Genomic DNA, 23,100 nt, shown 5'->3' on the forward strand with positions numbered 1-23,100 from the left:
ATTCTATGGTTCTCTTGTAAACTACCCAGCTGACATCCCAGGCTGTGTTTTTAAAAAATCCATTGAACCTCCCCATTGCCTTTGTCCAAAACCTGTAGTGTTCTTGACAATACCCCTAGGTTTGAACTTCTCCGTGCTCTGTGCTCTGTTGAAAATGACGTCAGTTCCTTGGGAAGAGATTAGGAGCGATCTATTTATAGCCTGCTTCTCCGTTTAGGCTAATCTTTGAGCCAAGACTCTAGAGCTGCAGGGGGGAACAATGGCAAGCTTCTGAGTCATATCCCTGCTCTAGCAGGTGAGTGGTGGAATATTGGCAGCAGCCTGAAATCCTTTTGGTTTGGCTCTTCTGCATGGAACCCCTACCTGATGAGTTGGAACAAGGGTAATTGGGGTCCCACTATTTTTAGCATGCCACACCCAAGGTAGGGCCTCAGTTGTACAAGGGGGAACTAAGCAGAAGAAGGGAGCCCACAGCTCTCAACAATACTTGCTTGGAATTAGCTTCAGCAGTAGGATGCTGGGGGTACAATGAGAAACACTGAAGTTCTGCTTCTCCTATGAAGAGAGCCCTTCAACTGGTGGCTTGGGAAGAGGGAGCCTTGGGTTCTTGGCTGTAGCATTCTCCAGTCTTCTGAGCTGGAAGAGGGAGGAAAGGAATGGTCTTAGTTCAAATACCACACACTCTTGCCTTTCTTATCAATTTTTTGGGGGTAAATTTTCTTAAATTAATACCATTTTTAGAGGCTTTAAATGCTTGTTTTCAAAATTCATTTTCACCAGTTTCACTGGGGAGTGGTCAGTGGAGTACCTCACGCTGTCTATTGGAAGTGGATCTCCCTGTCCCTCATTTTACAAGTACAGTTTTGCTGGATTTAGAGTTCTTGGTTGACTCTTTATCTTTCAGCAGTTTAAATATGTCATCTTTCTGTTTCTGGTCTCCATGGTTGTCCCTGTTGTCTCAGGTTTCCATAACAAATACCACAGACTGGGTTGGCATAAGTAACAAATTAGTTTCCTCATAGTTCTGGACACTGGAAAGTCCAAGATCAAGGTCCAGCATGGTCAGTTTCTGTCTCTTTGTTGATACTCTATTTGGTAAGGCATCATTTTCATGCTTTCCTGTAGTTATTTAGAGATGGTCTCCTTTAGTTCTTTGAATATGTTTAAGAATAGCTAGACTCTTACTACTTATAAAAATTTCTATATTCTTTTGGGGTTCCAGTAAAGGAAATTACTATTATTCGTTTTTTTTTTTTTCCAAAAAAATTTATTTATTTGTCAGAGAGAGAGAGAGAACGTGCACAAATAGGGGGAGCAACAGGCAAAGGGAAAAACAGGCTCCCTGCTGAGCAAGGAGCCTGATGTGGGACTTAATCAGGACCTGAGCTGAAGGCAGATGCTTAACTAAGTCACCAGGTATCCCAAGAAATTATTATTATTTGTAAGTAATCAGTTTTGTGTCTTTCTCTCCTGTTCTATATATAGATAGATAGATATAGGTGTATCTATCTATCTATCTATATACCCATATATATATATGCCATACATCTATATCTATATCTATCTATAGATGTATGTAGCATTTATTTCATGTGTTATTTTCTTCTTTTGCATTGGCTAGTACCTCTGGTACAATCATTTTCTTTTTTTAAAATATTTTATTTATTTATTTGACAGAGAGAGAGCACAAGTAGGCAGAGCAAGAGAGAGAAGCATGCTCTCTGCTGAGCAGGGAGCCCACTGTGGGGCTCGATCCAAGGAACCTGGGATCATGACCTGAGCCAAAGCCAGCTGCTTAACCAACTGAGCCACCCAGGAGCCCCCTCTGGTACAATCTTAAATAGAACTTGTGATCATGGGCATTTTTGTTCTTCATTTTAAGTGAACTGCTCAAACATTTCACCATTAAGAATTATATGTGCTGTAAATTTTTTTTTCTGTAAATTTCAGATAGATTATCAGGTTGAGGATATTCCCTTCCATTCCTATTTTGCTATGGGATTTAAAAAAAAAATAAATCATGAATAGATACTGAATTTTATCTTGTCTTTTTCTGTATCTATTGAGATGATAAAAAATCTGGGAGGTCCCTGGGAGGCATAGTGAGTTAAGCATCAGACCCTTGGTTTTAGCTCAGGTCATGATCTTAAGAGTCATGAGATTGAGCCCTGGGCCAGTCTCTGCACTCAGTGCAGAGTCTGCTTGAGATTCCCTCTCCTTCTCCCTCTGCCCCTCCTGCTTGTGCTTGCTCTCTCTTAAATAAATAAATAAATAAGTCTTCAAAAAAATTTTAATGTAGTGAATATTTATAGAGTTTCTTATGTTAAATTATACTTGTATTCTTGGAATATGTCAAGCAGTCATGGTATTCAATCTCTTTATATATCATAAGATTGAATTTGCTGATATCTTTATTTGGGATTTTTGCATTTATGTTTATGCGTGAGATTGGCTTATAATTCTCCTCACATAGTTCTTGTCTATTTTTATTATCACTCATTGCCTCCTAGAATAAGTTGGAGAATAGTTTATCTTTTTATAGTTTTTGGAAGAGTTTATGTAAGATGGAATGATTTGTCCTCTAAAAGTTTAGTAAAAATTTGCTGCTTAACCATCTGGGCCTTGGGTTTTTTGTGGGAATTTTTTTTTTTGGGGGGGGGGTGGGAAAATTTTGAACTATAGATAGAATTTCTTTAATGACTGAGGAATATTCAGACTTCTTTTTCTGAATCAGTTTTGGTAAGTTATATTTTTGTGCATTCTAACTTGTCCAATTTAATCACATGAATTCATGTGTAGTATTCTCTTACTATCTTTTAAATTTGTTTCATCTGTAGTTTTGCCTTCTTTTTATACCTAAGATTATTCCTCAGTCTTTTTTTTCCCCATGAGTGGTCCTACAAAGATCGATCAGTTTGATTCATCTTACCATAAAACCAGCCTTTGACTTTGTCAGTTCTTTCTACTGACCTTTCTACTTTATCAATTTCTGCTCTTAGATTTAGTATGCCTTTCTTTTTACTTTTTCTGGGTTGATTCTTAGTGTATTAATTCTTAGTGCATAGTTGAGACTATTGATTTCCTTCTAAGAAATATTTTTGCTGCATCCTCAAATTTTTGATGAGATATTTAATTACCATTCCATTTTAAATTTTTGAAAAAATTTTCATTCTCATTTCCTTTTTGATTAATGATTTATTTGGAAATCTGTATTTTAAATTTCACAATGTATGGGCATTGAAATACAGCTTTGTATTCTTGATTTTTAACTTCTTTTGTGCCAAGTTTGGAAAGTATATTTGTATGACATTTTTTCTTTGAAAGTTTTTGAGATTTGTCCAGGTCTAATATATTTTCAATTTGTTTTCTTGAGAAGAACATCATTTCCTTATTCTTTATGAAACCAAGCTTGTTATGTTGTTATAAACAAACACATTTTTGTTTGTTGCGATTTCCCAGTATAATGATGAGTTTGTCTCCATTTTTTTTCTTGCTTTATGTATTTTGAAACTATGTTATTAAATGCATATGCATACAATTCTAAAATATTTAAATCTTTATCATTATATAGTGACTCTATGCCTAATAATGTCCTTTGTCATAAAGTATACTTTGTATAATTATCTAGCCACCTCAACTTTCATTTGGTTTCTTTTTGCCTAACACATTTTTTTACTATTGCTTTATATTTAGTTTTTAGGTAGGCCATTTTTAAATAGTATATAACTATATAGAAAAATCCAATCTGGTAATCTCTTTCAATTCAAGAGTTTAATCCATTTGTATTTATTGTGATTGTTGATACATTTGGATTAGTTTCTAACATTTTACTTTTTTGTTTTTGATGTCTTCTGCTTTTTCTATGCTATTTTTCTCTTTTGCTTTTTGAGAATTGAAATTTTTGTTTGCTTTCTTATTTCATTTTTTCCTCTCCTAAGGATTTGGATTTTATATTTTTAGGTTTTTCGTGGTCACCCTTGGCATTTTTCCAGGCTTACTTAACAAAATCTAAATTAGTCCACAATTTCTTCCACCCCCAAACAAATACAAGAGTCTCAGAACTTTTTTTTTTTTAAGATTTTATTTATTTATTTGGCAGAGAGACACCTGGAGAGAGAGGGAACACAAGCAGGAGGAGTGGGAGAGGGAGGAGCAGGCTTCCCGCTGAGCAGGGAGCCCGATGTGGGGCTTAATCCCCTAGATCATGACCTGAGCTGAAGGTAGACGCTTAATGACTGAGCCACCCAGGTGCCCCAAGAGTATCAGAACATTTTAACTCAGTCATTTACTCAGTCACCCTACATGTCATTGTTGGTCTTTCAGTGTGCCCTTAAAAAAAAAAGTCACATAAGTAGACATTATTGTTATTTTATATAGACATGGCTTATTTAGATTTATCTTCATGGTTACTATTTGTTTACCATTCCTTCTTGTTTTTTGGCTTCCCCTGGGACCACTTTCTTCTATCTGAAGTATACTTTTTAGAAGTTCTTTAGATAAGAACTATTGGTAAACTCTCCAATTTTTGCATATCTAAAATGTCCTTATTTTGCCTTCTTTCTTAAAGATTAGTTCTGCTAGATTTACAATTCTAAGTTGGGAATTATTTCCTCTCTGCACTTTCAAGATGTCAGATCACTATTTTCTGATTTCCATTGATTTGTTAAGTTTGTTACAATTGTGAAATGATTTTGAGCTTCCCAGTGTGTCTAGGTGTGGTTTCATTTTTCAGATTTGCTTTCCTACTCAGAGGTATACATTGTACTTTCTGCTTTTCCAGAGTTTAGTCTTTCATACCATTTTTTCTTTCTAGAGTTTCACTTACTTGTATGTTAGACTTTTTCATTTTAACCTCTATCCCTTTAACCTCTCTTTTATATTTTCTGTCCATTTGTCTCTCTCTCTCTCTCTTTTTTTTTTTGGCATTCTGGGTAATTTCTTCAGCTCCATTTCAAAATTCACTGATTATCTCCAGTCAGCTATTAAATCCATCAAAGCAGGTTTGTTTCCAACAATCTCTCATTTCTGAATTTTCTATTTTTCATCATACCTGGTCCTTTCATTGTGCCTTCTTACTTATTTTTGGGACTCTATTTTTTAATCATTTAGTATATCATCATTTTCTATTTGATAATTCTGTTCTTTGAACTCTTTGGGCATTGTGTTTCTGCTGACTCTCTCACCTGTGGCTCGTTGATCTTAGATACTGAGCTCCCACTTGGTTGGTCTGAATTGAGGCAGAAAGGACTTAAATTTGCCTCTGCCAGGAGCCAGGGACAGCATTGTCTGGTTTATTCGTATGTGCATGCATGTCCCCATTTATTTTCTGCCCTAGTATTTCTCTTACCTCCTGAGAGCTTAGCAGTACATTAAAAAGTGTATCTTTCGTCCAGGAACTAGTTGCTTTGTAGCATGAAGACTCCTCAGGAAGTGAAAGCCTTAAATGAATTCTCTAGTTAGGGAACAGTTTTAACTGTTGGATAAATTAGATTTTTATGAGTAGGCTCTGCATATGATAGAAATAAGCTAGGTTTCTGGTCTGGTAAATGAAATCAACACTCAGTAAACAAGGGGTTGATTATTCACTTGATGGGAGGATTGGCATAGAGGCTTTTGGTTGCTAAGTGCATCAAAAGTTCCATTTGTGAAGGCACCTGGATGGCTCAGTGGGCTAAGCCTCTGCCTTCAGCTCAGGACATGATCTCAGGGCCCTGAGATCAAGCCCCACATTGGGCCCTCTCCTTGGCAGGGAGACTGCTTCCCCCTTTCTCTCTGCCTGCCTCTATCCCTACTTGTGATCTCTCTCGCTCTCTGTGAAATAAATAAATAAAATCTTAAAAAAAAAAAACCCAACTTCCCCTTGTGACTGTACATTTCTCAACAGAGAAAACAAAAATGAATCTAAAGCATTTTGAGTAACTATCAGAGGTCAAACTGAGTAAGATAAAGTACCTGGAATCATTACAGAAATTGGTGGGGGAAAATAGAATTTACCTAAGCAAAAACTCCACTTTGCTCCCCAAACAAAATTAGTACGTTTCACCTTAGACAAAAAAAATGTTATAAACAAGTTTTTTTTTTTTTCTTTTCATTTTGGCTAATCCTATCAAGGTTCCCTGGACAGCTCCTTTTTCACTTTCTCCAACGATTATTTGTAATCTTTTCCTCCCTCTTCAGCCATCAGAGTCAAGTCTTCCCTCACGGTTACACTTAGCAGATGCCTCTGACTTTTTTTTTTACAAAGGATACAGACAACATCAGAAGAGAACGTCTATACCTTGCATCACCAGAGTAAATCCGCCACCCATTGGCACCTATCCTTTTCTCCTAATGTAATGTAATTAATTAATGGGGGGGGGCAACAGGAGGGGCAGAGAGAGAATCCCAAGCAGGCTCCACGCCCAGCACAGAGCCCAATGTGGGGCTCCATCCCACAACCCTGAGATCACAACCTCGTCAAAATCAAGAGTCAGACACTCGACTGACTGAGCCACCCAGGTGCCTTTCTCCTAATATTAAAAGACAAGCCGCTCCTCTACTCCTCACTGAAGCCGGCATCTCTTTACACATCCTCTGAGACTTTGATCCCCACTCTCTCTCATCTTCAACTACTTCTGTTCATCTTGTTCTTTTCCAAGAACACCTAAAACATCTTCAGGTTAAAACAATGGGAAACAAACAACAACCAGCTCTCCTTCTTCCACCCCCCTATTTCTCCCCAGTTACCAATCCTGTCTTTCTCCCACTTCATAGCCAGATCTCAGATGAGTTGTCCACTGCTCTCCATTTCCGTACTTCTCATTCATCCCCAGTCCTCCAGTACTCCACTGACATTCTTACCGTAAAGTTCCCATATTTCCAAATCCAGTGGACATCTGTTGGTCTTCACCTACTGCTACTTTACTTCTCCACAGCACTGAACACTTCAGACATTCAGGGCACACTTGTACATGCACACACACTCATACACTTCTTTAGCTCTTATTTAATGTCAGTTATAAAGAAGACTGATAATGTTGAGGATCATTGTATTTCTCTTAAAACCAATTACTGGGGGCACCTGGGTGGCTCAGCTGTTAAGTGTCTGCCTTCAGCTCGGGTCATGATCATCGAGCCCCCATCAGGCTCCCTGCTCAGCGGGAAGCCTGTTTCTCCCTCTCTTGCTCCCCCTGCTTGTGTTCCCTCTCTTGCTGTGTCTCCCTCTGTCAAATAAAGAAAATTTTCAAAAAATAATAAATAAAACTAATCACTATTCATTATTAGTGTTGTATATGTTAGTATAAATTATTTCTCCTTTATATTACAATTAAGACCTTCTTGATTAAGAAAGTGTATGCATAGGTGGGTTCCATTTCTAAATTTCATTTTAGGTGTGTAAAAAGGGTTTTCAAATGATCTGTTAGCAAAAATTGGTGCTGGCCTGGTGGGATTGAGAGTTTCTGCTCTACTTTCCTCTTTATAAAGAGAGCAGGGCAGTGACCCAGTAGAAGCGAGCGTCTGCACTTCCAAGGGCCCATGTCATTGCTTTTGAAAAAGATGCAGCTTGTCAAATAGCTGTGTGACGAATCTTCTCTGAAACTTTTATGAGTTATTTTGGTTGCTCCTTAGTTCTGGTGTGAACCACCTTAATAATGGACATAATGGACATTCTTTCATCACTTTTTTTTTTCCCTTAAGATTTTATTTCTCTGACTGAGAGAGACACAGAGAGAGAGGGAACACAAGCAGGGGAGTGGGAGAGGGCGAAGCAGGCTCCCCGCCGAGCAGGGAGCCTGATGCAGGGCTTAATCCCAGGACCCTGGGATCATGACCTCAGCTGAAGGCAGATGCTCAAGGACTGAACCACCCAGGCGCCCCTCATCACTTCTTTTAAAGCTTAACTATCTCAGGATCATGTGTGGGAGGACACGGAGTCAAAAAACAAAACTCCAAGCATGAGATGCTTTTTGCTGTTGAAAATGATTTGTAGTGAAGTTGTTTTCTGATCATGGTTCTTTTCTTTGGAAGGCTCTTTTCATGGGCTCAAGGCCTTTTGGTTATTGTTCCCAAGAAATGGTTTTTAGCCACTAGACTGCTTTGTGCACATGGGTTTCTTTTTCCTTTTTGCCCCTAACCAGTAAGACAGCTCTGCTTTAGTGGAAAAGCTTAGCTACCTAATAGATCGGCGTCCTGCCTTTCAGAGATGGGGGGCTGTGACCACATCTGCAGTATGCACAGGCCTGTCTTTCTAGGGAGGTGACATCCTGGGGAGGGTTAACAGCGCAGCCATGCAGCCCAGCAGGGACAAAGGAAGCCATATAAGCCCTTGTTACTTAAATGTCTAAGGATAAACAACATCCATGTTACCTGGGAGTTTATTAGAAATGCACAGGCTCAGCCTCACCCCTGATGAGTGACTCAGAGCCTGTGTTTGAACACGTTCCCTAATGAGACTCCTGGTGTACATTCTAGTTTGAAAAACACCACTGCTCTAACCTACATTCAAAGCCACAGCCTTCCAGTGGACCGCAGCACAGACACTGCTTCCTCCAGGAAGCCTTCCCCTGACTCCCCCAGTTTTGGCTTGAGTGTTCTTTCATACACACAGTGGATGCCTCCCACCCTCACCACATTGTCACCTGGATCTCATCTGGCCTTCCTTGCCTGTTGCTGTAGGTATGCATGCCTGTCCTTCCCAGAGGTGAGCTCTAGCCCAAATCATTCTGTGCTCGCCTTGCCTATTGCCTGACTCAGAACAAGGACCAATTGGAAGGCTCATGGAGCCAGTGAATGAATGAGTGAGCAAGTGATGCGTAGGACAGAAATAAAAGCCTGAAATTCACAGAACGTTAGGTGTTTATTTTTGCTGCTGCTTAGACAAGCTCTACAAGGTCAACACAAAACACACAGACTGTTTCAATGGCATTGATTTTAAACGTCAACCTCAGACCACGGCATTTAGGATTTCCGGAGCACATTGGTTCAGGCACTTCTGTACCCAGAGGCACATAGAGTTTACCAGGGTGAAAGGGAGTGACTCGCTCTCACGGGGATGCTGTTGCCAGCTGCCTGGTGAGGTAAGGAAGAGCAGCAGACACCAGATCAAGCCCAAGTGCATAGCGCACCCTGCCTTTCATGAGTTGATTGTCCAGCTGGTGGGTGGCCAGGTCCTTTACTACACCTGTTCCCTCCTGCCACCCACCCTGGAACCAGTTCCTTCCCCTAGGAGCACCTGCGGCAGAAGGTGGGCAGGGGTAAGGGAGGAAGCATACTGGATTTTGCTGGAGGTCAGCATCTTTGGTATAAGGAAATTCCCCGGGCCCAGGGAGGGTTAGAGAAGGAAGGCAGCCAATACAGACTGGGGTTGAGATCCCTGGTGGATCCCGGGTGCCCCTGTTCTCCCTGCTTCCCATCAGCAGGAAATGGATGGGCCCTCAGTTTGTGAAGCAAATGTTGGAACCTGTGCTTCGCCCGCCTCCTTTTCAGCGAGCCTCTCCGAGGATCGGGGCCCATTTGGAAGACAAGCTTCTGTCGCTCAGCCTTGAAGCAGCAGATGGAAAACATCTGCAGGAAGCAGACAGCTTCGCCTGCACCGCCTTCCCTCCATCAGTCACTGGCCTAATGAGATATCCTTGCACTTGGCTTTTTCCCCCTCTTTTCACTAAAGGACGCTTATGTGCTCTACAGACATGAAGAGCTCATGAAGCCTCCCTGGGGGGGGGCAGGGGCCTCTTCTTACAGCATGGTCTTGTCAGCCTTTGCTGGCTAGACTCTCTGTGCCTGAGATCCCCTCTGGCCCAGAAGACCTGAGACATGAGCATGATCAGCACTCCCCATTCAGAGCAGAATTCAGCATTTGCCTCACTTGTATCTTCCATTGGGACTTCATCCCCTCTATGTTCAAAGCTGCTTTTTTTTGTGGAGGTGACAAGATCGTCCTGGTTCTAGAAGCAGGGGCGGGGGTGGGAGTTGGGGGGAGGAGGGCTTGGCCAAAAACAGCTGTTTCGCCACAGGGGACATAAAAGTGGTTTCGGTAGGAACGAGCGAGCAAGGGATGGCATGGGATTTGAGGCCACATGTCCCATGACCCTGTCTGTGGTGCAGCCTCTTGCGCTTTGGGGCCGAAGCACTTCGAGTCTGTAGCTTTGGTAGAAAAGACCCTCCCAATGATTTTGACCCGCCTGGGGTTGGTGATTCTTGGGGGGAGGGGTTTGGGGGGTCCCGTCGCCCACTTTCTCCCTGTTTCCCTGGAGCAGTGGTGAACTTGGAGCCAGTCTGGTTTTCTGGCAGGTTCTTTCCCCGCCAGCAGAGGACATCTGACAAGGTCCCCAGTGTTTTTTCCACAGGGCCAATCCAGTGGAGACAATCAGTCATTAGTCCTTCATGCCCTGGGTGGGGCCCAGGAAAGCCTCAGCTGGGATGCCCAGCACTGTCTGCCTTGTTTAAACCTCCCCCTCGAGCTGACTTCCAGAGGGCCTGCTCTGGGCCTTCCTAAGAGATATCCAAGCTAATGATCTGAAAGGTGAGAAGGCACAGTGGTTTAAAGAACGGTCATCAGCAACTTAAAGGAGGGAAAGAAATTACACTTGTTCTCAAGATGGTTCATTAGTGGCTCCCAAATGGAGGTGACTTCACACTCCCACAAGAGATCAATGTGCCGCCACTGTTGGGGACTTAGGACTTCCAGGGGAAAAAAATCTCCCCAGCTCGGGGAGGACAAGGGAGATCAGCTTGGGCCCCATCCCCCGTCCCCGCCTACCAGGCAAAGGAGCCCTCGAAAGTTGGCTCCAGGGTCTAGACAGCAGGCTCACCCCCCAGGGGCCCTGGCTCCCGCCTGACCTCCAGATGCTGCCCAAGGTGAATGAGGGAGGAGGCCACCCCCTGCTCTGCCTGCTGGGTCTCGACTCTTTAGCCCTGTGCACTGAATCCGGCTCCAGGTTGAGCTCTTATCTGCCCCCTTAGAGCCCCAGCTCTGCAAAAGCCTCGGGGAAAGCAGCAAAAAGGAGTGGGGACACAAACGGACCGAATCCACCAAGGTACAAGCCTCTCACTGCCCTTTTTCACTGCAAAGAGGGTGTGTCCGTCTCTGCAGAGATCCCAACAGGGTGAGTGGCTGTTCTAACATCTGGCACTGGCTTTTTAAATCTGCAAGTTGAAATCTCAGAGACTCAACTTTTTAACTAAGTGAGTATAAATGCAAATCCCGTTATATATATGAAATCTATACAACACCTATGTCACACCCGCGTGTGTGCCCTTCTGAATATTACACCGCGTACATCAGGGTCCCAGGAATTCAAACCTCCAACCACCGCTCTGCACCCAATTTCACCATACCGCACGATCCAGAAAAGCAGCCCTGACAGGCCCAGGGGTACTGTCCAGCCCGGGTCTGGCTTCTGGGGCCGGAGGCAGGCACCTCACACGTGGCTCGTCTTCTGGGCCAAGGTGTGGTCCATTGGCAGAGTAAACTTGACGCCACCATCCTTCTCCCAGCCCCTCCGGATTCTGGAGAGCTTGAGGCGGAAGCAGGGGAGCAGGAAGAGGCCTTTGGCCAGGATCACGACGCAGGGCACCAGCAGCGTGAGCGTGAACGTGGGAGGCAGGTAGAACTTGTAATGGCTGTCTTCGAAGGCACGGGTCCAGCCATAGGTGAGTGTGTGCAGGGTGCTCAGCACCAGGGCCACAAAGCCCAGAGTGGACTGCAGGAGAAAGGAAGGCTGGGGTTAGGGACAGGCCGGTGACACGCGGTGATTCCTCCAAGCGCTTGTCTGCCTGCCCAGCCAAGGGAGAGGAAGGAGGGCTGCTCTGGTAGTTGAGACTGTGGGTTTGGATCCCAGCCCCGTCACTCCCTCTGTGCAGGACCTTAGCACTACCTAAACTCTGAGAGCCTCAGTTTCCCCAGCAGAAAAATGAAAATAATGTCTCTATCCTGCAGGTGTGTGAGGATCGAGGGAATCATGAGGATCTGATAAAAGTGATGCTGCTTTTCCCCGAACTGTGTTATTTGTACCTCTGGTGACTGCCAGGGGAAGGAGACTTGAGATGGAATGAAGTTCAACGACTTTACAAGTTTTGTGCATAGTTTAATGTACACTAGAGTCACAGGTGTCTGCCAGCTGACCAAAGCCAGAATTTCACCGATCATATTTGGCCTAAGATGAGCCCAGATAAAATAGTGGATTGGTTTCAAGTTGATTGAAACATGATCACAAAGTAACAAGCATACTCCGTGTGTGGATTTGGCACCATGAGTGAGGGCAGCTTGAAGTCTGCGGGCCGGGCGACCTGACACCATCTGGGAAGCCTGGCTTTAGAGCATCACGTAAATGCTCTTGGTGGGGGCTTGTCCCCCACCCACCCACACCTTGACTCATCAACACCTCAGATGGAAACCCCACCAGGTTCCTCTCTTGCCTGGAATGGAGTGGATACTGTGCGGAGACGGAGACCATCACAAACCCAAACGGAAGCGGTTTACGCCATCTTGCTGGGAAGGCGAGCGTGCCAGCCCTTGAGCCTCAGATGGGCTTCTGTGTACCCACTCACTCCAGCCAAGGCCTCTCTTTATCGCCCCAAGGGCTATACAGTCCTGACTTCCCATGGGAGCTGGGAAGTCCTGATTTGTAGCTCTAGCTTGGGAATCTCTAGCAGTTTCTTGTGGACCACAAGTGAGGCATTCCAGAGTCTACTCCAATGACACTGTGACCCCTGGGCAAGACACTAACTGAGCCTCAGTGAAAAGTCAGTGGTTTCCAGAGCTAAAGCTGGAGATGTGGGGGAAGCGCCGTACAGATGGGCCAGGGATGATGGAGAGCACGGGGCATCCAAGAGGCAGGGCACAGAGGCACAGAGGAGAGGCACTGGGTGCATTGAGGACCACGGAGAGATCTGGGGCAGGAGAGCCCTGTGTTTATTACATAAGGAATGAAAATAGCAGTGACTCATCAAGCCATGAACACGTATGCATTTTCTCCAAGGAGACGCCGGAAGGGTTCAACTGAAATGTGGCAGTATGACGGTACCTCGGGGTACTCTCCATAGGCTGGCTTGCAGCCTTCCACAGGGAAGCTACAGCTGGGCCTCCTGGATTTCCTTCCAGCCCCGCTTGTCAGCACCGATCCAGGGACTCGGCTGAGAGACACTGTCTTGCTTGCGCTCCCCCCAGGCACAATTCTAAGTGGGTCCGATTCTGCTATCTGGCCTCATTCTCGCTCCTCCCTTGCATGGGAAACGCCTTGCTTATCCCCACTCCAGTACAAACACCAGGATGGTCAACCTCGGTCCGTGGAAGAACACTGTTTGGAAGAAGTGCCTGCAATACTTTTATGAAAAAACAAACATTTTCTAATGGCTCTACACTCTACGTTCATAGACAGGTTCCCAAGTACAGCATTTTTGACCGCTGAAAAATACTAGGTGCCAAGAGATCCCAGTTTCTGGCCTTCCTAGCCATCTCTGTGTTTTCTTTCTTGGCTTTTAATAACTTCAAAGATGTTTTTATCCCATCTTTAACAATTTCCTGTTGGGGCCATAGTTGGCTCTGTGCTACTACCCACAGTTAGGTCGTATTAAAATGGTCAGCCCCCAAAACAAAGGCCCCCTGACTGGGAGTCACAACCAGACCCTTGTCACTTCAGAGGACTCTATCAGGAATTCCAAATCTCTTCTCAACTTCTGACTCACACCAACTTTGTCTAAGTTCTGATCTATCGATATTGAAGACTGGGGTTAAGAAGGTCTCCAACACTGAGGAAAGATTCAGAATATGCAGACTATAAAGAGAACTCCCAAACTCAACAACAGAAAACCAAACACCTCAACTCGAAAACAGGTTAAGTACTTGAATAGAAATTTCTCCAAAGAAGTCCTATGGATGGCTAAGAAGCACACGAAGAGATGCTCAACATCACTCATCCTCAGAAATGCAGGTCCAAACCACAATGAGATGTTGCCTCACACCCAAGAGGATGGCTACGGTCAAAAAACCCAGAAAACACGTGTTGAGAGGATGTGGAGAAATTAGAAGCCTTACGCACTGTGGATGGGTGCGGCTGCTGTGCAAGGTGGGGGCAGGGGGAGAGGGGCTCCTCAATAAATTGAAAATACAATTACCACTCACTTTGGCACTCCGACTTCTCATCTACCCCCAAGGAATGGGAAGCAGCATCCTGAAGAGATATGTGGACACCCCATATTCCCAGTAGCCAAAACACGGAGGCAGCCCCAGTGCTCACCAGCGGAAGAATGGATAAGGGAAATGGGTTATTTCTAAACAGTGGAATATGAAGAGGAAGGCAGTTCTGACACCTGGTGGGACATGAACGAACTTGAGGACCTGATGCTACGTGAAATCAGCCGGCCAAAAAGACAAATACTATAGGACTGCACTTATGTGAGGCGGTGAAGTCATACAGACAATGTGGAATGGTGGTCGCCCGGGGCTGGGGGAGGGGACCGTGGGGGTTAGTGATTCATGGCGACAGAGCATCAGTGTTGCAGGACGGAAAGAGCTCTGGAGATGGATGGTGGGGACAGCTGTACCACAGTGGGATGTACTTAGTATCGCTGAACTGGTTAACACTTCATGGTTAAGAGAGTGTATTTTGTGTTAACGTTATTTTACTACAATTAAAAAAAAATTGAGAGGGGAGGAAAGGTCCCCAGCACTGACCATCAGGAATAAAACTTGAACAAGCTGGACAACCACCCTGATGCTCCTCAACGAGCTGCCTGCCCAGCTGCCCGGCCCCAAATCCTTGCTCCCCTTACTCACATGGATTTACTGGGCTTTACTCGGATGGCTGGGAAGCCTTTTACTCCTGAGTCTGAGACTGTGGTTTTCCAATCTGGCTTCATGGTAAAATCACGGGGAGCTTGGGAAAAACAGGAATGCCCAAGCCTGGCCCGAAAATGCAGATGAGATTGTTTTGGGGTGGGGCTCCCGCATCATTAGCTTGTAGGAATTCAGCGACCATGCTCATGCGCAGTAAGGACTAAGAACAATGATTAGGAGACTCTCCTCAGTGGAGCCTTTCCAGTGTCAGAGATGAGAAGCCCGTGTGTGCCCCCCTGCCCAGTCTGCTGGATTATGATGGACCTGATTCTGTATGTCTTTCCTCAACGATCCACTGAGCCCTCGATGGGCCCATGCTCTGCACTTGGGGCTTCCCCAGATGCCGAAACAAGAAGAACCCACCCAGGCCGAGGGAGCAAGCCCTGGTGGCCCTGGGGAGGCGTCAGCATTTCCCTTAGTGACATGCCCTGGAGCTCCAGGGTTTGACCCATGTGGGCCACCGTCCCTAGCCCCTAATTTGGAGGGATGGATTGTACCAGACAATGTGGATGTGCGCTGGGAGGGCACCGAGATAGCGGCTCCCATTCCCACATCACCATCCTTTTGCCATCCCAAATTCCACGGTGACAGATGGCAGGAAGCCCCAGCCTCGGGCTAATGGTCTACAGAGAGGGCTAACAGCCAAAGATCAGACAGTAACAGAGGGCCTTTGGACTTTGCAATCCCAGTGGGACGCCTGGATGGTTCCAGTGAGTTCATTTTCCTCAAACTCTCTCCTTGGAAACAATCTGAAAATCCCACACTGCCCTGCCCCCAACCTCAACATCCCCTGCACTCGCCAAGCTGAGGTGATTTACACTGTATGTAAGCTTGTTAGCAAAAAAGAAATAGCCAGGTTGCCAGTGTCTCTTGCTCCTGGTCAATTACTGTGGCGTAGAGGGGCTGCGGACAGTCGTTCATGAAGCTGGGGTCAGAGATGGTCTCTGTCATTATTTTAGGCAGGTGGCTGGCGTAGGCAAGGTCACGGGAAGTCCCTCTCACTCTGGGGCAGAACTGAGCTGCTAGAGCAGAACCCTGATGTCTCCGAGCGGCCCCGACCCGGCAATTCGGCAACCTGACAAGGCTTAACTGGCTTACTTCGAGCAGTCAGCACAGCCAAGACCAAACCAAAGCCATATAGCCATAACCACAAACCCCCAAATTTAAACCTGGGGAAACAGCCTCAGGAACAAAAGGATGAACAGAAGCACAAGTCACCACCACAGCGTCAACACGCTGTTTTGGTGGCTTTCAGCTCCCTAAATCATCAGAGACCCAGGAGTCAGGCCAAGTACGTCGAGGAGCAAGGGTCTCCACGGCCTGCGGCTCAACTGTGGTGACCTGAGGTGGTCGGGTGTGGCAGCGGGAGGAGACAGGGTCCAGGCAGCCGGCTTTGGACTGAAACCTGGAATCCAGTGGCTCTGCAACCTCGGCCCACCACCCCAGCAGTTAGCACACACGTACACCTGTCACTCAAGGAGCTCACAACAAGACTTCTCGGGCATCTGAGTCCTTAGGTCAGGGGTAGGTCTGGGTAACTGTAATTCTCCAAAAGAGCCTTGTGACTTCAGACATGGAGATGGTGGCTTGTAGTTAAGAATCACATTTTCATTACTGTCCCGGACACAACCAGGTATACCACATATGTAGATACAACTACTAAATCAATATAATTGAAAAAAAAAAATCTCTCCTTAGGACATGCAAAGCCCGCTGACATTTTTGTAACATTCTGTCCTATTTCATTTTTTTAAAAAGCTGGCTGTGATCCATTGAATTCATTTCATGACCCACCAGTGAGTATCGACCACAGTTTGCAGACCCAGCCCTGGACCATTCTGATGCTCAGGGCGGGAGTCTCTTGGCCTCTTGTGAATTTAGACATTGGTAGCTTAGTCAGGGATAATGGAAATGTGGCCATATACCCTAAGAATAATAGCAAAGTGCTTTCTACTTTCTTCCACATGTCGTCTCTCACCACAGCTCTGCAGGCATGAACTCCATCTTACAGGTGAGGTGAGGTTCAGGGGGCGTTCGTCACCTGCCCATGATTCCAGAGCTGGGACAGGGGGAGGCAGAGCTGGACTCCAGGCCCTGGGTGCTGACAGTTCCTCCTCCCCATATTAGCGCCCTCGGGAGACAGGGCATTTGTTTTCATGGACAGAATGTGGGCGTCTGACTTTCCCAAGTAAAGCCCTGCCTCTCTACCCATCTCCCAGCCTTGCAACCCGCCTCCCCTTGCAGTGGCCTAGGGACTAACATATTTACGTTTCAGCTCTTCAATATGTAAAGTTGAGCACAGCCCAAGAGGTTCCAGCCCGCTTTTGCTAACAAAATCAAATCCTTGGGCTTTCTTGGGCAGCCAGAGCCCGGCTTGTAATCTACGGCTGCTTAGTGGAGCAACTTTTCGGTGAGGGGAGCGACCTGCAGTCCGTTTTAATTGCGGATAAACCATGCACTCCAGGATACTCCAAGCAGGAACAGGAAAATCCGAGATTTGGGTGTGCAACCCAAGGGGATTAACGGCAGATAAATAAAATTCTGTTTTTCCCCCGTTGCTGCTGGCATGTGTCGGCCCGGAGCATTCCTCCGGAGACCTTCTGAGATGAGCAAAGCCAGTGACGTTCAGAAACAGACATACTTCAAAAAAAAAACAAAAACAAAAACCCAAAAAAAGCCCAAACAACCACAACTGTGTTTTGTTCTAGGGAATGTAAGCGTCACCAATCAGGAACAATTCATTTGTATTGCATAAGAGCACTGCACGGTCAGTGTCCCTCTGTGAATCCAATACTGTGTCCTTAACATACAGAGAAGAGACGTGACAGATTTGTGTTGATACCGGGGGTGGATATGAGCGCTGTTCTCTGCCCCGATCCAGTATCAATGACAGAATGTAGAATTAGTCAGCACCCCTCCACGGAGGGATGAGTTAATCCACCAACACTTGGGGGGCTGACCGCGTACTCTGTACAGAGAACAGTGGGGGAATGCCAAAGCAATGTGAAAATGGTCCCTGTCCCAGTCATCCTTGTAACTGAAACGTGGCTGTGCCTGTCTTGTTCCCTATCACACCGGAGGCCTACCGCGGGGCCTGGCATGCAGTCACCGCCCAATAAACACTTCCCGAAAGAACACCTGTGGAAAGGCCCCAAGCCCTTTAGCAGCATTTCCTAAACCGTGTCTGGTGGATTGCAGTCGCTGTTGTCTGAAAACCAGAAACAAAGCAAAAAGCCAAACCTGCAAAAGTGGGGGGAAGGAGAGTGTTCATGGTCAAAGAAGTCTGGTTAACAAGGTTGGTTTGCTGTAGACATAACTAGAATCTTCGATGTCCCAAAAGTACACTGTGAATCTCTTAGGGAAGCAAATCTTTTCTCAAGTGTATTAGACTACAGGTCTCCTTTTCTCTGGGTGTGTCACAGGAATGGTGTCCTTTGGGACGTGCAGTTTTATCCCCTGTAAATGGGTGATCTTAATGCTCACCTCCTCTTGGGCCAAAAGGGGACAACAGAGCTGGTTGAAAGGAGGCTGCTGAGCGGTCAGCGAGCTCACTCACTGGCTCACTGACTCCTAGGCTAGACCAGTGACATACGCAATGATGGCGCATCATGGAATTTTGTTTGCAAAGATCAAGAACTGTAGGAACAGAGAATGTTTTAGTTCAGGGTTGACTGTTCTGTTGTCTAATTCTTTCACATGTCTACATCTGGCTTCCCCAGATCTCCCGAATACAAGCTTGTCCTGTAGCCTCTTTATCAGGAGACAGGGAGGAGCCCTCAAGGCTTGGGAAGGCCCCAACGTCTGATGGAGCAGTCCTGTCCCACAGATTATGAAAGCCAAGGGGGTTGACGGAGGGTCAGGGCCAAGGCCAAATGGGCTGATGCTCACCAGCGCAGGCAGAACTGCTTTACCTGAACAAAGCTGAACTCCCTCCAGTTGAGCGAGTTTGCAATGGAGGGCAGTGACGTGACAGCCAGCAGGGACAGCGTACCAAGGGCCAGCACTCCCAGGGAGAGGTAGATCTCCATCCGCCAGACCTCCTCCTCGATCCACAGATGACTCTTGTTGGCCAAGACCTGACGTGGGTGGAGGAAATACCATGAACATAGCAGCAGAGGTTCGTGCCCTGGGGTGAGGGCAAGAGGGTATTGTAGGGCTAGGGAAACACCGGAATGAGTAATATTCCCACCACGTCCCACATGGGCCTGGTCCTACTCTAAGTGCTTTTCAGGCATCAGCTCACCTAATCCTCAACCCTATGAGGTCGGGGGCACTGTTATCCCCACTTTATAGATGAGGGAAACGAAGCACAAGGATCAAGTAATTTTCCCAAGGTGACACACAGGGCTGTAGATGGCAGAGCCAGGGTGGGAACCCAGGCAGTCCGGGTCTTGGCTTTCTCAAATCTTCCTGGGGTCAGTCACCCAGTACAATCAGCCATGCAGACCACCGGCTTCCACTCAGGGCACACAAAGACACACAGAGACACTAAACCCCTCCACATTTCCTGACTCAAAGCCACCAGCTCCCAACTTCCCACTCAGTTCCCCATTTCCGCTGAGGAACAGAGCTTTGGCTCAACCATTGCCAGGCAACAGAGACTGACATCTATCACCATCACCAAGTCGTGAGTACTTATGGGGCACCTGCTGTGTGCTGAGCCCTCGGCTGTAGGGAGCCAGGGTGCCTGGCCTCCCAGAGTGCTGGGAGCCCCCACCGAGCTAGGGGCTCAGGGAGCCCCTGAGGGCCCAGAGGTTTCTACTGCCCACCTCCCCACTCCCAGCCCAGCCGGCACTTCCTCGTACGGCACACACACTCAAGGAAGCTTTTATTAAGGTCTTTTCATTGGAACCATCATTTGTCAACTGGACCAGCTAGCAGAGTTCCTGGAAATCAAGGTGTTCTCTGAGAAACCCCATGCAATGCTGGTACTTTCACTCTAGCAGCAGATCAAGGAAGAGTATTTTCTATTCGGAAATGTGACTCTGCCTTAGCAGGCAGGTCTCTGCTTTGCAAAACAGAATGACTCATACAAGTATGTGAGAAACTCTTTCAGCAGGGGAAAAAAAAAATAAGCCAGGACCAGTTACCAGATATAATATTAAAAATGAGTCCGGTGGGCTGAGCGAAATTGTTGAAAAGCTGATGACACAAAGCTTAAAGAAACTGAGAAAATGCCAGCCACTGGGTACCTTTCCTGCAATTGAGAAATGCAATGTCTTCAGTTCTATTTTGGAGGAGGCTGGCTCGTGTCGGTGTCCTTAAGCCACAAAAGGACCAAGGAGTCTGGGGACTCAGGTTCTCATCCTGACCCCAAGTCGTATGTGACCGTGGGCAACCCTGGGCTTGAAGAGGTGATGTCCACAGTTCCGATCCCATAACTGGGCTTGTGTACCAAGCACGCCTTGGCATTTTTGGGAGGGCTCTGACCGACACTGCCCTGCACAGGGCGGAGAGGTCTCCTGTGTAATGCGGCTCCAAGTCTTACTCAACCCTTCATGGTGTTGACAACTGCCACTAAGTAAGTCATCTCATTGCAAATTGTTTGTTCTTCCGATAGACTTCATTAGTCATTCCTCTCTGCGTTTCGGTAAGATCAGGCAGTTAATGTCACAAGTCAGAGCCTGGATGATTACACTCACATACCACACTCGCTTGCAAAATGTCTTTTTTTCCCCCCTCTAATAATTTCCACTCTGCAATGCCTCCGGGAAGCAGTGGGGTGAGGTGGGCAGGCGAGCAATGGGTGGCAAGGGACCTGTGTGAGGATCTGCACCCAGGCCGCCTTCGACAGCCTGTGGGGTTCTTGCCACCTGGCCGGACCACTGTGCTGGGCTCAGGGCTCTCTGGTGCCCAGAGTCACCCACGGCTACCTGGAATGTCTATTCAGCAGCTCTACATTCTCCTGGTAATTCTCCCGTGTTCACAGCTAGTCCAGCTGGCCACCTTGAGAATGACAAGAATAGTGGCTGCCAATAGGAGACGGAATAGCTCCATTCACATGTAGGATTTCCTTTCCTTGTGGGTTTCGGGCTCCAGCCTGAAGAACCCAGGAGCAGGAGGACCAGCGAGCCTGTGGCATGAGCCCCTCTCCTTGTCCCAAAGGTGGTGAAGAGGGTGGCGCTGACCCCCAGGGTAGCCCAGAGAAAGTGGACACAGGATGTGGAAAGGGTGGCCTTTGGTAATGAACAATGAATGGCTTCAGTCCGGAGACTGGGTGCCATGCCAATGCTGCCACGAGGGGGCAGTGACGAGACCCTGGGCAGTCCCTTCCCTGGCTAATTGCACCACGGCCTCTTACTGGCTGTGTTATCACAGAGGAAGAAAGGACGATGATGTGCAGTGAGTCCCATATGACTGGCACACAGTAGGTGATTAGCACAATAAATGGCTGGTGCTTTTTTTTTTTTTTTTAAAGATTTTATTTGTTTGACAGAGAGAGAGAGACGGCAGGAACATAAGCAGGGGAAGTGGGAGAGGGAAAGCAGGCTTCCCACCGAGCAGGGAACTCGATGTGGGGCTCGATCCCAGAACCCTGGGATCATGACCTGAGCCGAAGGCAGACGCTTAACTGGCTGAGGCACCCAGGTGCCCAGTGCCGTTGTTTTTAATAGCAGCTAGGAAGTTAGACTAGTTCTTGCCCTAAGCTCTACATGTCCTCCTCCTAAGAGATACCGGGTATTGGATTCACGGTGGCTAATTTAACAGCTGTTCCATGAACGTCCACTGGGAATCTCTCAGGAGCCATGGACTTCAGGGGTGGAAGGCGCAGTCACAGAACAGAATGGGGGCAGAAGACAGACCTATCAATGAGGGATTACGAAGAGGTGCGTAATAAACATCATGGAAGCGTGGACAAAATACAGCAGATTATAGAGGTGGGTATGGGGAGTGGGTGAGACAGGCAGGAGGAGCTTAATAGAGGCAGGGCTGACAAGGGAAATACAGGGGCACCCTGGATGGCTCAGTCGGAAAGCATCTGCCTTCGGCTCAGCTCATGATCTCGGGATCCCGGGGTCCTGGGATTGAGCCCCACATCGGGCTCCCTGCTCAGCAGGGAGACAGCTTCTTTCTCTCCCCAACTTGTGTTGTCTCTCGCAAATCAATAAATAAAAATCTTTAGGGGCGCCTGGGTGGCTCAGTGGGTTAAACCTCTGCCTTCAGCTTAGGTCATGATCTCAGGGTTCTGGGATCGAGTCCCGCATCGGGCTCTCTGCTCAGCAAGGAGCCTGCTTCCCTTCCTTTCTCTCTCTGCCTGCCTCTGTGCCTACTTGTGATCTCTCTCTGTCAAATAAATAATAAAATCTTAAAAAAAAATCTTTAATAAAGAGAAATACAAGTTTGTCAGACAGGGTGTCCCAGGTGGGTGGTCCGGGCCAGGAGGAATGAGCTGTGGCCACTCAGTGGGCAACATGGGACCTGAGTATCACCGGACCAGCAGTGGGGGCGGGGGGAGAACGCCACTGCACTGTGAAGGGTTTCTCATTACCCTGAGGATGGTGGGGGATCACTGAGCTGCTTCTCATCAGGGACAAGGTAAGATGCAAATTTTAGGTTCTCCAACCGCCTAGAGGAGGGTGGTGGTAAGCGGTCGGAGAAAACAGTGTGTGGGTTAATCGTTTTCTTTGATTTTTGCTTTTGATCTTTGATTTTGATCTTGAAAAGCATTTCTAGGGAGCCACACAAGCAAATCAGAAAGCCCTGTACAAATATTAGGTATTGTAAGGTGATCTACTGTCGATGAACACGGTCTCAGGGACTCTGGCTAGGATACCACTCTGTTTCCAAATCTGCAGACTCAGGGGATTGAAGGGAACCATGGAGAGTTTCCTGTGCCCAGGCTAACGGTGGTCCCTTTCCCTGCCAGGGTGGTGAGTGTTGGCTTGCCTGGAGGCCCCGTTGAGGATGGCCTGGGGGCAGGCAGGAGCCTGAAGTCAGGGGCTGAATACAGAGCAGCTTCAGCCGTCCAGTCTCAGGGCCTGAGGCCACAGACTACCCAGCCTCTCCCCCAACACTTCCAGGTTCCAGCTGCTGGGCTGCCCTGCCCAGTGCTGGCCTCCTCCCCACTCCTTCCCTCTAACCCTTCCTCCTCCCCGACACTCTCACACCTGCCCTGGGTTCAGCCCCAGCTCTACCTTCGGAACTCTGCAGGACAAGTGAAAGCCCGGTGCATGACAGGGCTTCACAGTCTCCAAGTGATGCTGTCCTGTGGGAGTGACAGTTGCCTGGCAACCTCCATGTTGGGGGGTGCGCCTGCAGCCCTACAGGGCTCGCCCCTCTGTGCT

At 47.1% G+C, this 23,100-nt stretch overlaps 1 protein-coding gene across 2 annotated transcripts in view; it reads right to left on the minus strand.

The window, feature by feature from the left end:
• Positions 1–8,817: 8,817 nt before the first annotated feature.
• Positions 8,818–23,100, minus strand: part of STEAP3 (STEAP3 metalloreductase) — a 49,267-nt gene continuing 34,984 nt past the window's right edge. For both annotated transcript variants that reach the window (XM_080798660.1, XM_080798661.1), the window contains exons 4-5: positions 18,727–18,891; positions 8,818–11,681 (exon numbers count right to left, since the gene is read on the minus strand). In XM_080798660.1, the coding sequence (XP_080654786.1) occupies positions 11,400–11,681; positions 18,727–18,891 (447 nt within the window). In that variant the 3' untranslated portion in view covers positions 8,818–11,399. The remainder of the gene's footprint in view (positions 11,682–18,726; positions 18,892–23,100) is intronic.

Source organism: Martes martes (assembly GCF_963455335.1).
Source record: "Martes martes genome assembly, chromosome: 3".
Classification (NCBI taxonomy): domain Eukaryota; kingdom Metazoa; phylum Chordata; class Mammalia; order Carnivora; family Mustelidae; genus Martes; species Martes martes.